Here is a 14,407-nt window from a genome sequence, read left to right as displayed (position 1 = left end):
AGGAGGGCACATATTGCATGGTGCACTGGGTGTTATACGCAGATAATGAATCATGGAACATTACATCAAAAACTAAGGATATACTGTATGGTGACTAACATAACATAATAAAAAAATATTATTAAAAAAAACCTTAAATTGTGAAAGCTCTGTGCATTGTGTCTAACATCATCTTTGTATGGATGGAGTTGATGGCATTCAATTAAAGTAAACTTGAGAGACGTAAAGACTCATTTAAAGACTGAGTACTTTGCTGATATTTACACTTTTTATTCCTCTAGTGTGACTCTCTAAGTAGTTGTGAAAATTGTAGATGCTGTTTTTAATAACTTCGTAAGACCATGTTCCGGGGATCCTATTTAGAAATTTCCCCTTGGCATAGGCTGGAGCGCCTGAGCTGTGGTTTTAAGAGTAAAAATATTCTGGCTTTTCAGTATATCCTCATGTTATGTTGACCTCTGTTCCTTAGGACCTGTTTGAAAGTTAGCCAGATATTTGAAGTGAATGGCTAACTGTTGGGACTTAAAAATCCTTTGGTTATAGAGATTTTTTTTTTTCCTGAGGGGTGTACATTTTATTGGGAACCTTAAATACTTTTCAGACAGAACACAGTATCTTCATTCAAGGATCTCATGGGGCCTGCAGAGCAAACTGAGAATTTTGGATTAAGGGCAAAATATATTTTAATTGTAATTTTATTTTTATCAGAATTTACTTTATTAAAATATAGTACATTATAGCAACTCTCCAGTGAACATTTAAATAGTTTTCTGGATATGTACATTTATAAATTATCTTTCAATCTTCTCTTTATGAAAGGTGGGGGGTTTTTTGTTTGTTTTCTGTTGCTTTAAAACTATTATCAAAAAAAAAATCAAAAAAAAAACTATTATCAAACTTAGGTTGAAATCGAGTATTTTTTTTCATTGTGAAAATGAAATCGAGTATTTTTTTGTTCATTTGGGAAATACATTTTTATAGCAAGGAAAGTGTGGATGGAGCTCATATATTTAACTCTGAATTTAGCTGTTCATATTACACTCTACTGTCTTATGTATTCACCCTAGTGGTAACACTAAGTTTTTCAGAAAATGTCTATAATGGCAGTTAATATTGCTCACTTGTTCCACTAGAAGGTAAGTTCCATCAGGGCAGAGATTCTTGTCTGTCTTATTCACTGATGTATTTCCAGTGCCTGGCACACAGTAAGGGCTAATAAATGTTTGTGTTATGAATGAATGAACATATGTAATAATGTATGTTAATTATGAAATGTGATGACTAAAGGGTTTCCTTTTTTTTCTTATGGATAATCACAGACTACTTACATATTAGTGACTAAAATACCAAAGTAAATGCTGAGGAACTTAAAGTTTACTTTGTTTCCATAGCAGCTGTGGACAAATTGAATATAATTGATGAGGAGGAGGAGGAAATTAAGAAATCAGAGCCTGAGCCTGTTTATATAGATGAGGTAGAGTTTTTCTTTTGTTTAATAGTTAAACTATCAATACTTTTAAAATCTATTATCCTTGAGAATGCTTGGAAAGAGTAATTTTTATGTTCATTAAAATGAAAGCTTTTGAGTTTCTAAGTGTCCATTTACTTTTTTAGGATAAAATGGATAGAGCCCTGCAGGTACTCCAGAGTATAGATCCAACAGATTCAAAACCAGATTCCCAAGACCTCTTGGATTTAGAAGGTATTTAGTGAGCATTAGGGATTACTTTAATATCATTTAATATTTTAGCTATTTATAATGTCTTAAATGTCTTCTGCCTTGTGTTTGCTTCTAGAAATTAGAGATTGCTGTTGGAAACAGACTAGTATAATAAAATAGTAAACATATAACTTGGAAGATGTTATAAACCTGCCTATCAGGTTCAAGAAGGAAGTCTTTATTTTTCTGTAAGCCCACCAGTGATACTAGCTGAAGAGAGTTGCAGTCCAACAAAGGACAGAATTAAGAATAAGAGCATATTAAATTAATTGAGTCAAAGTGTTAGAAACGCTTATCTTTCTTATAATTCTCTTGTATCATGACTTTAAATGGCAAAATTATACATGATCGGTGTTAACTTTGTGATGTAGTCATTTGATGCATGCTGATGTGTCTTTTTAATCCCCAAGAAATTTGAAACAAATCTTTTTATGCCATTTTTTTAATCCTTTGGGAGAAAACCTCTGATATATGGATAAATCTTAAATCTTTTTATAGAAGAAACTCTGGTTATGAATATAGAATACCACACTATTCATTTTATCAGTGTTTACATTTGGAAATAACAAAATGTTTAATTTTAAAATGTCTTAAGTACTTGAAAAATGTTCATATGTAATCTGTACACAATTACACATTTTATACAATGTGACTCAGTTCGTTTACTTAGCTGTTAATAGTTTTCTAGGTTTTGAGATAGCTCCAAATTTCACAGTCATGAACTTAGTATAGTACTTCAGAGAACATGGTCAGATTTCTCTTTTGATTTTGATTTTGCCTTTGGTCATAGATATTAATATTGGTGCTATTTAATACTATTTTAATAGTATTAAAATTAGGTCTTCTATAGACCTTTCTCTAGCATAAACTTCATTTTCTTTGTATTATGCATGGGTTGTATATTGGTGTGCTCCATTGTTCAAAATTGTTGAAATTGATTTAAACTGGTTTAAGTTTCAAGGTTGAAAATTATTTTTGTATTTACAGATATCTGCCAACAGATGGGTCCAATGATAGATGAAAAACTTGAAGAGATTGATAGGTGAGATTCTTTGTGTGGGGAATAACAAATATAGTTTTCTTTTCTCTTCTCTTCTCTTCTCTTTTCTTTTTTCTTTTCTTTTCTTTCTTGATTTTATTCATTTGTTAGAGAGAGAGGAAGGAGAGGGAGAGAGAATCCGAAGCAGACTACACTGAGTTCAGAGTCTGACGTGGGGTTCAGTCTTGCGACAGCAAGACTGTGACCCAAGCTGAAACCAAGAGACAGAAGCTTAACCAGTTTAGCCACCCAGGCACCCCAACAAGTACAGTTTTCTTAGGATTACTTATTTTTTGGCAAAACTTTAAACTAAGGCATTTTGTGGAACTGTCAATCTATTGAAATTGTCTCTCAGTTTCCAAAACTCTTACAAACGAATAGCAAGCTGGTACTTTTTATTTTGGTAGCATTTTTCCCCCGTGGCAGCATAGTATACCTAGAATCATGGGTTCTTGCTCTTAAGCTACTGGTCTTCATTTTCTTACTTGGGCTGGAACTGAGGGATAAAGAGTAATGAGGAATAAAGCTGAATAGAACACAGAATAAAAACTAGGGTCTTGTGATGAGAAATAGTATTTGTAAAACTTTCATATGAAATTTCCCTTTTTTTGTGAAACTAAATCCAGTACACATACCTCTCCTCAGTTTTCTTCCTTGTATTTCTGTATTCTCTTGTCCTTTTAATTTCCTTATCTGACATAGTCTTACTCTTCCTTAGAAATAGCAGCAGCACTGAAGGATAGACACAGCATTTTGAGCTTTTCATTTGTTTTTGCTTTTTCTGGTTCTTCAGCTTTCTGTTTGAAGTCACAGGCAGAAGCCATAGTGAATGGAAGACAAGGATAAGGATAAGTCTTTACTGTTCCATCATCTTCCCTTTCTAGATTCTGGTTATTGAACTACTGTGTAAAACCTCACAAGAAGATGGGGCACCTGCGTAGCTCAGTCCGTTAACCGTTTGCCTTGAGCTTAGATCATGATCCTGGGGTCCTGGGACCGAGTCCCGCATCGGGCTCCCTGCTCCTAGGGGAGCCTGCTTCTCTCTCTCCTTCTGCTGCTCCCCCTGCTTGTTCTCTCTCTCTTTCTCTCTGTCTCTCATACTTTTCCTGTCAAATAAAATAAAATCTTAAAAAAAGAAAAAAAAACCCACACAACTACTTTACTTCTTATCTGCCTTAACCAGAGAAGGGTGGTAGCAGCAAGATTTTTTCTAGACACTGAAAATTATAATATTTTTCCATAAGATTTTTTAAATCTTTATATTTTCTACAGAAATAAAAAACAAATCCTTGTCAAAAATTAATGAAATGATGGTACTGGTTTCATAGTTTATTCTTATTTTAGAGAAAACATTAAATATCTACATACACATCTACTGTGGTTTCAGTGCAAGTATATTAATGGTCAGTGAATAATCAAACTGGAAATGATTAGAAAGAAAAATGTCAGTATTACCTTAGGGATGTGGCTAGGAGTACAATTATTATAAACCTTTATGGATCTTAAAAATAGTCCATATCCTTTAACCCAGCAAATTCAGGCCCATGCTAAATATATAAGGATATATGCAAAGATTTACCTCGTAGAGTATTTGTCACACCATTATTTGTAACAACAAAATTGGATTTGTAACAACAAAGTTGGAAGTAACTGAAACGTCCTTCAGTGTGAGATTGATTTTTAAAATAAAATTACACATCTATACATTCTACAATAAAAAGCATTGTCATTGATAAATATCTATTGACATGGAAAGATATCATACTATGTAATGAAAAGCAGAGGATGTGACAGTATAAACTTACTTTTGTTGATAAAAAGAGTATCTTCAAAGGAATAGGTCTAGCACAGTTAAAAATCAGCATGACCATTTCTGATACGAGTTAATTTTTTGAGTCACCGCTCACCTGTTAGTCAGTTCTTCAATTTCAGTTTCTGAATAGGCCAGCTGGCATTTTCTTTTGCATGGCCACGATGACAGAGGCAGCTCCTATTCTGGAAAATGCTTGCTGTTCTTCAACAAATTTTCATTGACTATTTATCCTTGTCAAGCATCCAGAAATGAATAAAATATCCTTTTTTTCCCTTTAGTGGGTCATCATCAGTTTGTTTTTCCTAATTAAAAAAAACAACTTTACTGTCAGAAAAAGAAATTTTACATTTATTTTCTGTCTGTCCTTGTTCAGAATGAGATTTTTTAGCATTTATCACACGAAGAAATTATATTGAGCAAACATGTAAATTGACTCCAAAAATGTTTAGATAGACGTACTGAAGAGAGATCCATGGTCTGAACTTAACAATGTTCCAGACTTTTTTTTTTTTTTTTTTTTTTTTAGAGAGAGAGGGAGAGTGCAGGAGGGGCCGAGGGGGAGAGAGAGAATCTTAAGCAGGCTCCGTGCCCAGTGCAAGCCTGTCTCAGGGCTGGATCTCACCATCTTGAGATCATGACCTGAGCCGAAATCAAGAGTCAGATGCTTAACCGACTGAGCCCCTGTTCCAGGATATTCTAATCTTATTTCCTAAAGCCCTCCAAAAATTGTTTTCTACCACCTTGATCAAATTGACCTTTTCATTCTTCCATTGTGTACCCTTCTCACTCCTTTTGCCTGTCTTAATTCACACTGTCCCACTGACCTGGCTTAGTCTTCTTTTTTTGCTTGGGCCTATCCATCCTTCCTCATGTGCCAGTTTAAGTCCCAGCTTCTCCATAAAGCCTTTTCAGTGTACCATCACCCAAATTAGTCTCCTTTTCTAAACTCTTCTGTTCCTTACCTATTTCATATAATTTTGGATTCAATTATATGCCATCTTGTATTGTTTGCTATATTCCATGTGCTTAGCTTTGTCTTCCTAATAGATTGCAGTCTCTTTGAAGGAGAAAACTACACCTTCTTCTCCGTTTTCTTTGTGCTGGTATAGGTTTGGGCACAGTACAGTAAAAAAGTTTTAATTGTTTTAGGGTTATCTCTTGAATCTTTGAAGGTGATTTCTGTGTTCTGCTGGTGTTTCATCAGTATACTGGGTTATGTGGACCAAATGCTTATGGTTAATTCTTAGTCACACCTTTGTTAGCATGGACACTAATTTCTGAAGCTTTCTGTGTGGTTTACAAATGATACTCTGAAAATAGGGTTTGACCTGCTTTATATAGTCACACATGCAATAGAGGAAATAGCACCTTTTTGTTTGTTTCAGACATAACATTATAAAGGAACCATTATAGAGGAAAGGTGGCAAGTCTTGATAGGATTCAGTCCAGGTCAGTTATTTGGTAGTCCTGTGTCTGGTCTTCCGCCTCCGTTGCTTATCCTTTGAGCCTCTGTGTATATATAAAAAGAGCTACATTTAATAAACAGGCTGTGGGTGCCACATGAAGTGGCCATTTAACTCGTGTGAACTTGTCATTTGCAGTGGGAGTTCTTTATTACTCCCCAGGGGAACAGAGAAAATTGTACCAAGTCAGAAGGATTTGCTCTGGAGTTCCTTGGGCAAATTTGAAAAATCTCATATTTGGATTTGTTATTTATACAATAAAGTATCTGATTTCACTCACCTTCTCAAAAGAAACCAACAAAAAAGAGCAGTAGGGGCTAGTTTATATATACATTGTTTTTATTTGCATTTTCAAGGATAATTATTAGATTTTTTTCATTTGATTCTTTAACGTATATAAGCAAATGAAAATGTGTGATTTTGTTTGTGAGTGTGTTTTTATTTCAGTCATATCGTGCTTCAAAGCAGGCTCTGGAGCTTGACTGAGTATTCTACTTAGATTTTAATTAAGGGTTGGGCTCCTCCAAAATTGAGAAATTATTTTGCTTTGTAATTGGGTTTTCAACAGAAGCCTATAACATGTGAGACAGAATTGTGCTAGCACCAAAATTATGAATTGGCTGAATTTTTATGAGGTGTGGAAGGGACTTCCCCTAGTATTATGAAGTCCTATCAGCCTAGTTATTATGAGAATTTAGGAATTCCTCCTCCCGTCTTCCCATGGTGAATATTCTGTCATTGTATATGAGGAATCTTTTTAAAGTATGAATAGAAAATGCTAAATTTAAAAAGTAATTTATGTTCCTAAATACATGCTTAAAAGCATTGAAGAATATTAAAGTTCATTTCTTCTCCATCAGGAAGCATTCAGAATTGTCTGAATTGAATGTAAAAGTCTTGGAAGCCCTGGAACTATATAACAAGTTGGTGAATGAAGCACCAGTATATCCAGTCTATTCAAAGCTCCGTCCTCCAGCACATTACCCACCTTCATCAGCTGGGGTTCCAATGCAGGTGAGCATATTTTTGAGAACATTTTTCAAAATTAGAAAAAAGTTTTAAATTCAAAAATATGTTTTAAAGGTTAGTATTAAAATTTCTGTGGCCCATGAATAAAATCATAAAATTCGTCTTTGATGGTCCAAAAAGTATGGGCTAAACAGTTAGCATTCACCAGGACAAATTAGATATGGCTATTTTACAAATAATTTTAGTTCATTTTTAACATGAACAAAGAGACCATTAAATAGATGATAGGAGTTCTGGTTCTTCATTTGCTTTTGTAAATATAAAGCATAAGTCCTTAAAGTAAAAAGTTCAAGTCCTCTGATTTAGGTCAGTGCCTCTAGATGAGGTACTGATGCTGTTCCTGTTGCTCAAAAAGCAAGATTTAACATTTCTTTTAAAAATTTCTGAAAAGGTTTCTTTGACTTACATGATTAGTAAAAGGCTTATTAGTTAATGAGCTTCTTTTGTCCTCAGATCATGCTATATATTTTTTCTTTTATGCATGACTTAAATTGTGAAAAATTCATGTGCACCAAGGACGTGATGCAGGCCTGTCAACGTAGGGTCCAGAAGCCATTAATGAACGGCCTCTTTTCCCAGGACTCCACACCTTGTCTGTGCTTCATGCTGAAGTGAATACTTACATTTATCACTATCGAGTGTTCTGAAGCCTTTTTCAAATTTCAACCAGTTACCATTTGAATTCAGAATGAATTTGGACGAACAAAATTCATGTTAATTTATGAGAACTGATATATAGAGGAGTGTGTGAAGGAGACACCAAGGAGAAAAGATAGAATGTGGGTGCATAATCTAGATGACTTGACACAACATAATTGTTAAGTAAAAAAGAAGAGTTTCTATGGTAACTGTCACATCAGACAAGATGCATTTATCAGATATGCCATGTCCCGAACTTTGGAAAATGGTGAAAAAAATCATTACATATGAGGGTATAAAGGATTTCTGGGTTCAAAAGACAGCTGAAGTTTATTCGGTATCGCTTCTGTTTTCAATGAGTTTATTTGCTGCTACTGTGAAAGTGGAACAAAATTGAAGTGTCTCCACCATTGTATGATAGAACAATGTTATATTTGCTTCTTTGTGTATCTCTAAAGGGATGTCATTCCTGTGTCAGGTTTTTGTGTTGAGTTGCGTACTATTTACAATCAGCTTCACTAAGCATAACTCAGATTTTTAAAAAGTTAGCTTTCTGTCTGTTTGATTCTTCACATAACTTCTATCTATACTATTCATGCATAACAGCATTTAAAATATTCAGAGGTCCTGGGGTGCCTGGGTGGCACAGCGGTTAAGCGTCTGCCTTCGGCTCAGGGCGTGATCCCGGCGTTATGGGATCGAGCCCCACATCAGGCTCCTCTGCTATGAGCCTGCTTCTTCCTCTCCCACTCCCCCTGCTTGTGTTCCCTCTCTCGCTGGCTGTCTCTGTCTCTGTCTCTGTCGAATAATAAATAAAATCTTTAAAAAAAAATAAAATAAAATATTCAAAGGTCCTATTCTAATTAGAAAAAAAAATTCTGTACTAAAAATGTTGGAGTAACATACCATGAGTTAAATCTACGAAGTCTACTCAGGAGCCCTGCACTGCAGAAGAGGTCCATTCCCAGGCTCCGCCTGTTATCATGGGTTGGTACATGTTGGCCAAGGAAGTGATATGATTGCAACTACATTAAAGTCAATTTGGCACTTCAGGCATGCTAAATTTTCATGTCCATGGTCTTTTTTTTTTTTTTTTTTTAAGATTTTACTTATTTATTTGACAGAGAAAGAACACAAGCAGGGGGGAGTGGCAGAGGGAGAGGGAGAAGCAGGCTTCCCACTGAGCAGGGAGCCCGACACGGGGCTCAATCCTGGGACCCTGGGATCATGACCTGAGCTGGAGGCAGACGCTTAACTGACTAAGCCACCTAGGCTCCTCTCCGTGGTCTTTGCTTTACAATAGCTTTGTTTAAAACTGGAGTGATGATAGTAACTGTATGATACTTACTTATTAAGTATGTGCGTTATTATATTTGGTAGGCAGATGGTAGATCTTACCCTTAAAGGAGATATTACCCCTGAACATTAGGTAGGGCATGTAAAATATCCAAAGAAACAGACCATTTTGCTATTTCCTGAGGATACATTTTCTTTACCTAAAAATCTTTACTTTTTTCCTATTGTAAAGGCAGAAAATAAAGGAGACATTGCTAGAGAGGGTCTGCACCCTGCCCTGATACCATTTATTCTTATTCTCCCAAGTTTCATTCTTAGAAAGGAGTTGAATAAGTCATCCTGGGATAGGGGTGAAGAAGGTCGTCATTGGATTGGTGGCTTGAAGTGATGATAGGCTGCCCTTCAAGGGAGTACGTGGTTTCCTGGGTTACCGAGTAATAGGCAACCTGGATGGATTCCAGCCTGCTGCTTAAAAATATGCCATCTCCTTTCCTTTCAACCTCCTGCAAAATAAAAGAACAATCAAGTAAATCATAAATTTCCATAGATTTGGCTTTGTGATTTGGAAGCTCTCTCCACTTTTTGTACTAGGGTGGATAGATTGGTAGAACCAGATTGCTCCCCAAAGAACTATTAACATTTTATTTCATGTAAGTCTTTTAAAGTATTAAATATTTTGTTAGATAGATGTTTGTGAAATCAGTGAGTCAACTTTTTCTCTTCGGTTAATAGACATACCCAGTTCAATCACATGGTGGAAACTATATGGGTCAAAGCATTCACCAAGTCACTGTTGCCCAAAGCTACGGACCAGATCAGATTGGTCCACTGAGATCTCTGCCTCCAAATGTCAATTCCTCGGTGACAACACAGCCTGCACAGACTCCATATTTAAGGTAAGTTTTTGGGGGCTGTGTTAATTTTGTAATTATATACATTAAATTTTCACAGAATTTCATAATGAGAATAAATTGACTTTTCTTTTTATAATAATAGTAATTTTATAATAATAATAATTGAGATGAAGTTGTAGAACTTCTTATTCGTAATACCATGAAGTCAGAATGCTCTTAGCTTTATTACCTCTACTAAAATCGTTGCCCAAGCATGGCTTATAGTCTGGGTCTCTGGGACAAACTAAGGCTAACTATCCCTTACAGGGACCAAGCCCATGATACACTTAGCTATAATCAGCCTAGCAAAGTAGTCCCAGGCATATTTATCTGCATGCACTCCTGAATATCAGAAAACTTTACTTTGACTCCCAAGTGCATTTGAGCTGTAGAATTCGTGGTCTAATTTTTTTTTTTTTTTTTTTTTTAGAGAGGGGGAGAGAGCACTCAAGGGGAGGGGCAGAGGGAGAGAGAGGATCTCAAGCACACTCCAAGCTGAGCTTGGAGCCAGACGTGGGGCTCCATCTCACGACCCTGAGATCATGACTTGAGCCTGAATCAAGAATGGACGCTTAACTGACTGAGCCACCCAGGAGCCCCTGTGGCCTAATTTTTTATACTAACACTTCTGTTCTGAAAATGCTTTCTATTAACTGCTTAACCATATAAAATGTTCATTCAATATAGTCATGGTAGATGATCTCTAAGGTCTCTTCCCACTCAAATTCCATGAGTGTAAATTTTAGATATTATCTGAAAATTAAGTAAGCCTGTTCACATTGGTGTTTAGTTCAGTTAAAATGTAAAATTTTGTTATTCTGTGTGACACCAGAAATTATGGAGAAAAAAACTAGAGCAGTATAGACATTAATCCTCACATTGTAAGCAGTGTATTTGGTATAATTTAAAATTATATATCTTTTTTTTAAAAAAGATGTTACAGTATGTTACAGTAATTACAGGAACAAGCAGAAGTCCTGTAATTTGGGGTGAATTTTCAACTTGTTTTTTTGTTTTGGTGTAGTGTTAATAAGTAAACTATAGGTCAAGACTGTCTTGAGGGTAGATTCAGGGTCCTATGTGGGTTAGTGTTCTCCCTGCCTTTATTATTTTTATGTTGAGATTCAGGTTAAGTTACCAGGGGCAGCTTTGAAAGTGCCCTATCAAAGGAAAGTGTAGAGCGTGTGAGGAAAAGAGGTGGCCTCCTCCGTGCTGGATTGAGAGCTGGGAGAAGGGAGAATACGGTTCGCAGGTGTGCTTTGGGGGGTTCTGTGCTTGTTGTAGCTGGCCAAGGATACCACTGCGATCTGCATCTCCTCAAAAGATTTTTAAATATTTGCAGTAAGAGATTTGGAAGAAAACAAAATTAAATAGGCCTTATAATCTTATATTTTGTTTCTTTTTTGAGTACTCTCTTACCAAATACAAAAATTGTATTAACAGTGTCGGACAGTTGGAGTAATGAAATCATAATCAGAACAGCAGAGTTCTGTAAACTTAGAAAAGGCATTTTTATTGTTTCACGATGATTGATCTCTGACCATGACGTAGATAATGCAAAGTAAATATGGTTTTCTTTTTTAAAATTTTGTTTGTAGCACTGGACAAGACGCTGTTTCCAACCCTGCCTATATGAACCAGAACTCTAACCTTCAGTCAGCCACTGGAACGGCTGCTTACGCACCGCACATGGGGAGGTCTGTGGAGATGCCACCCTACCAGAACGCGACTTGCAGTCTGCCGCAACTGGCCAGCTTTCCCGTGGCAGTTCCAGCTCATTCGGTTGCGCAGCAGCAAACAAGTTACCATCAGCAGCCTCTTCTTTAGAACAAACCAAGCATTTTCTTGAAAGCCTTCATATGTGTATCACTTGACCCTTGTGATTCTAATCTGAAAACATTAAAAGAAAAAAAAATTGCTTTTCTCAACTTAAAAGAACCATGAATAAATAAAGCACAAACACTGACCTTATTCTGCTAGGCCATGAAAGGGCTTTTTCAGTCCAGTTGGTTTGAAGTACAGCTTCTGCTCAGAGGCAGCTTCAGGTAGCTTCCAGTTAATTTTGTCTTACTGCCAAATCTCTACACCAGTCTGGACACCCAGGAAGTAGCCTTATGACACTAAACAGCAGGAGCTAGGAGTATGAAATTTTTACTTTAAGAAAACCACTGTTTATCCCTCAAACATGATAATTGGGAGAGCACCAAAACCTTTTGAGGTTTTTTTTGTCTGCTTATTCTTTTCAGTGTTCGCCACAAACCATCATTTCAAAAGGCGGACCTCTTTTTGGGTGAGCATTTAGCTTGCCAACATATTTCCCTTTGGCTCCTTAAATTGCAGTTGTGTTTGCAGTACTGTCAGTTTTGCTCTCTGTTACGTTGAGTAATAATTAGCATATAATTGTCTATAGAAGCAAGAGCAATTTGGAAGGAACAAAAATGTTTTCCGTTACTAATGGTGAAGACCATATAAATGCAGATGTGTGATAAAGCAATTAGCTAGTCCCCTGTCATGCCGGCTGTGGGCTACGGGCTACGGAATGTCCCACAAAACATTTCCATTCTCTGAAGACACATTTTTCTTCAGAGGCTCCCTTGTATTTAGAATTGCCACTAATGACCTTCTAAAGTGACTGGCCATTCTCTAATGAAGATTATAAGGTCCACTTGTTTTCCTTCCTGAAGTGTGGTGTGCAGAGATGCTGCATTTTCTTTTTACGGATTACTTGTGAATTTGAGCCATGAGACATTCCTAGTAATTTGATGTGATATATCCCAAGCATGAATAATAAGTGTGTGTTTATAGATGTGTTGTTTCTTTAAAGAGGTGATTCAAGTACCATTGCTAAGCCAGGCTGTTGAGAAATTTGGCTATTCTTTTCAGAGATGATTCTACGCTTGTGGGATAATAGCAGGCAGTGGATTGATTGGGAAGCTATCAAGACAGTTTTTCTGAAGCCTACGTTTTATAAGTTAGTTTACAATACTAATAGATTCCACATACTGTAGGAATTAGGTAATAAACCAGTAGGGATTGTTTTCTCCTAAAAATTCATACACTACTGCATCATCTACCAACTTTTTAGATAACACAAAAATAGAAGATGGCGAATATATATGCTTACAGATACACGGTACTTAGACTGGGAAAAACAAAGGACATAAGTGAAGTGACTTGCCTGGGAGCAAGATTTCTAAATCGTGTTTTAAAGAGAACCCTTCATCTTTCTGCTAAGAATCCATTTGAAGACAGTGCTCTGGAAATTTTTGTCATTTATCTATTTACAGAAATTAAATTACAAGTATGTTCTTTTTTCAAAGAAACTGTGTCCTAGAATAAAATAGTCTATATACTACTTGGTCTACATTTAAAACAAAAAACAGTATTTGAAAGCCCAGTTTCTGTCATTGTCTTATTTCAGATATAAGTAACTGAAAAGGTTTTAACCTTCAATGTCTCATGTTCTTTTTTTCATCCAGTATCTTCCTTCCTTGTGAATTCAATTATATACTTTAAAAAAATTCTAAAATGGTACCTTATTTTTTTGGAAATGAACTTCTATTCTTTAAGGAAAAAACATAAAAAGCATTTATAAAGCTGCTCTTGATAATGTTTGCATATATATCAAAAATTTTACATTTTTTCCTCCCAAACAGTATTTAATAAGGTTATTTTAATGTTTGTGTAAATATTTCATGTATAGTTGTGATCTGAATTGTAAAAGCTTAACTCTGCTTAAGTCTTTGAACTAGTATAAATACTGCACACCCACTGAATTGGGATCAGCCAGTTAAGTTCCCCGAATGTAGTTTTGGAATAATATAACATGCAACATGTATATAAATTGTGTATATTGGCATTTATCTGTTAAATTTTATACATCCAGAAGTTTCTTCTCCCTCTTAAATTAAAAACAATTTTATTTTGGCCACAATGTAATGAATTTTGTGTTGCAGGTTGTCAATAGTATAAAAATATTATTAAATCTGTGTACTAAGATGGTATTTTCGTGTTAATAGGAAATAACAGGGTTGTTATTTTTCTTTCTTTTTCATGATCTTATGGGTTGTATTTATTTTAAGACCTCTTTATAATTAAATGTTTTCTGCCAAAGGAATTGTCTAATATCAGATTTCTACATTGGGTTCATACTTGTTTTATAAAAATAAAAATAAAAACAACTTCTATTTCATATGAAATCTCGGTACCTTAGAAAAATTTTCTGAAAATTTATAATAAAATCACTTTTCATCAATGTAGAAAGAATTTCTCTTGAGTGTTGAAATATAGGAAGTGGGATACGTTCTTAGAGTTTGGAAAATGTACAGTCTACCAACATTGTCTTATAATTTGGTAATCTACAAAATTACCTGAACATTAAATAATTATACTATTTGTCAGTTAGGATTTGAAATTATTTACAGATGCATTGTCATCTGATGTTATTTCAAGTAGTTGATACTTGACCACCTAACAAATTTCACTGTACATTTTAAAGATTACGAAGTTTCACCT

General features: G+C 35.3%; 1 protein-coding gene across 2 annotated transcripts in view; it reads left to right on the top strand.

Moving 5' to 3' along the window:
* The window catches only part of STAM2 (signal transducing adaptor molecule 2), a 46,133-nt gene extending 32,075 nt beyond the window's left edge, over window positions 1-14,058 (top strand). The window contains exons 9-14 of one of the 2 annotated variants that reach the window (XM_011233557.3): window positions 1,395-1,474; window positions 1,615-1,702; window positions 2,708-2,762; window positions 6,896-7,049; window positions 9,732-9,895; window positions 11,491-14,058. In XM_011233557.3, coding sequence (XP_011231859.2) covers window positions 1,395-1,474; window positions 1,615-1,702; window positions 2,708-2,762; window positions 6,896-7,049; window positions 9,732-9,895; window positions 11,491-11,719 — 770 coding nt within the window. In that variant the 3' untranslated portion in view covers window positions 11,720-14,058. Of the gene's footprint in view, window positions 1-1,391; window positions 1,475-1,614; window positions 1,703-2,707; window positions 2,763-6,895; window positions 7,050-9,731; window positions 9,896-11,490 lie in introns of both variants that reach the window. The other variant, XM_002926198.4, reaches the window with a different exon arrangement.
* Window positions 14,059-14,407: the final 349 nt, after the last annotated feature.

Source organism: Ailuropoda melanoleuca, chromosome 2, assembly GCF_002007445.2.
Source record: "Ailuropoda melanoleuca isolate Jingjing chromosome 2, ASM200744v2, whole genome shotgun sequence".
Lineage (NCBI taxonomy): Eukaryota > Metazoa > Chordata > Mammalia > Carnivora > Ursidae > Ailuropoda > Ailuropoda melanoleuca.
This window is presented reverse-complemented; position numbering and strand designations above follow the sequence as displayed.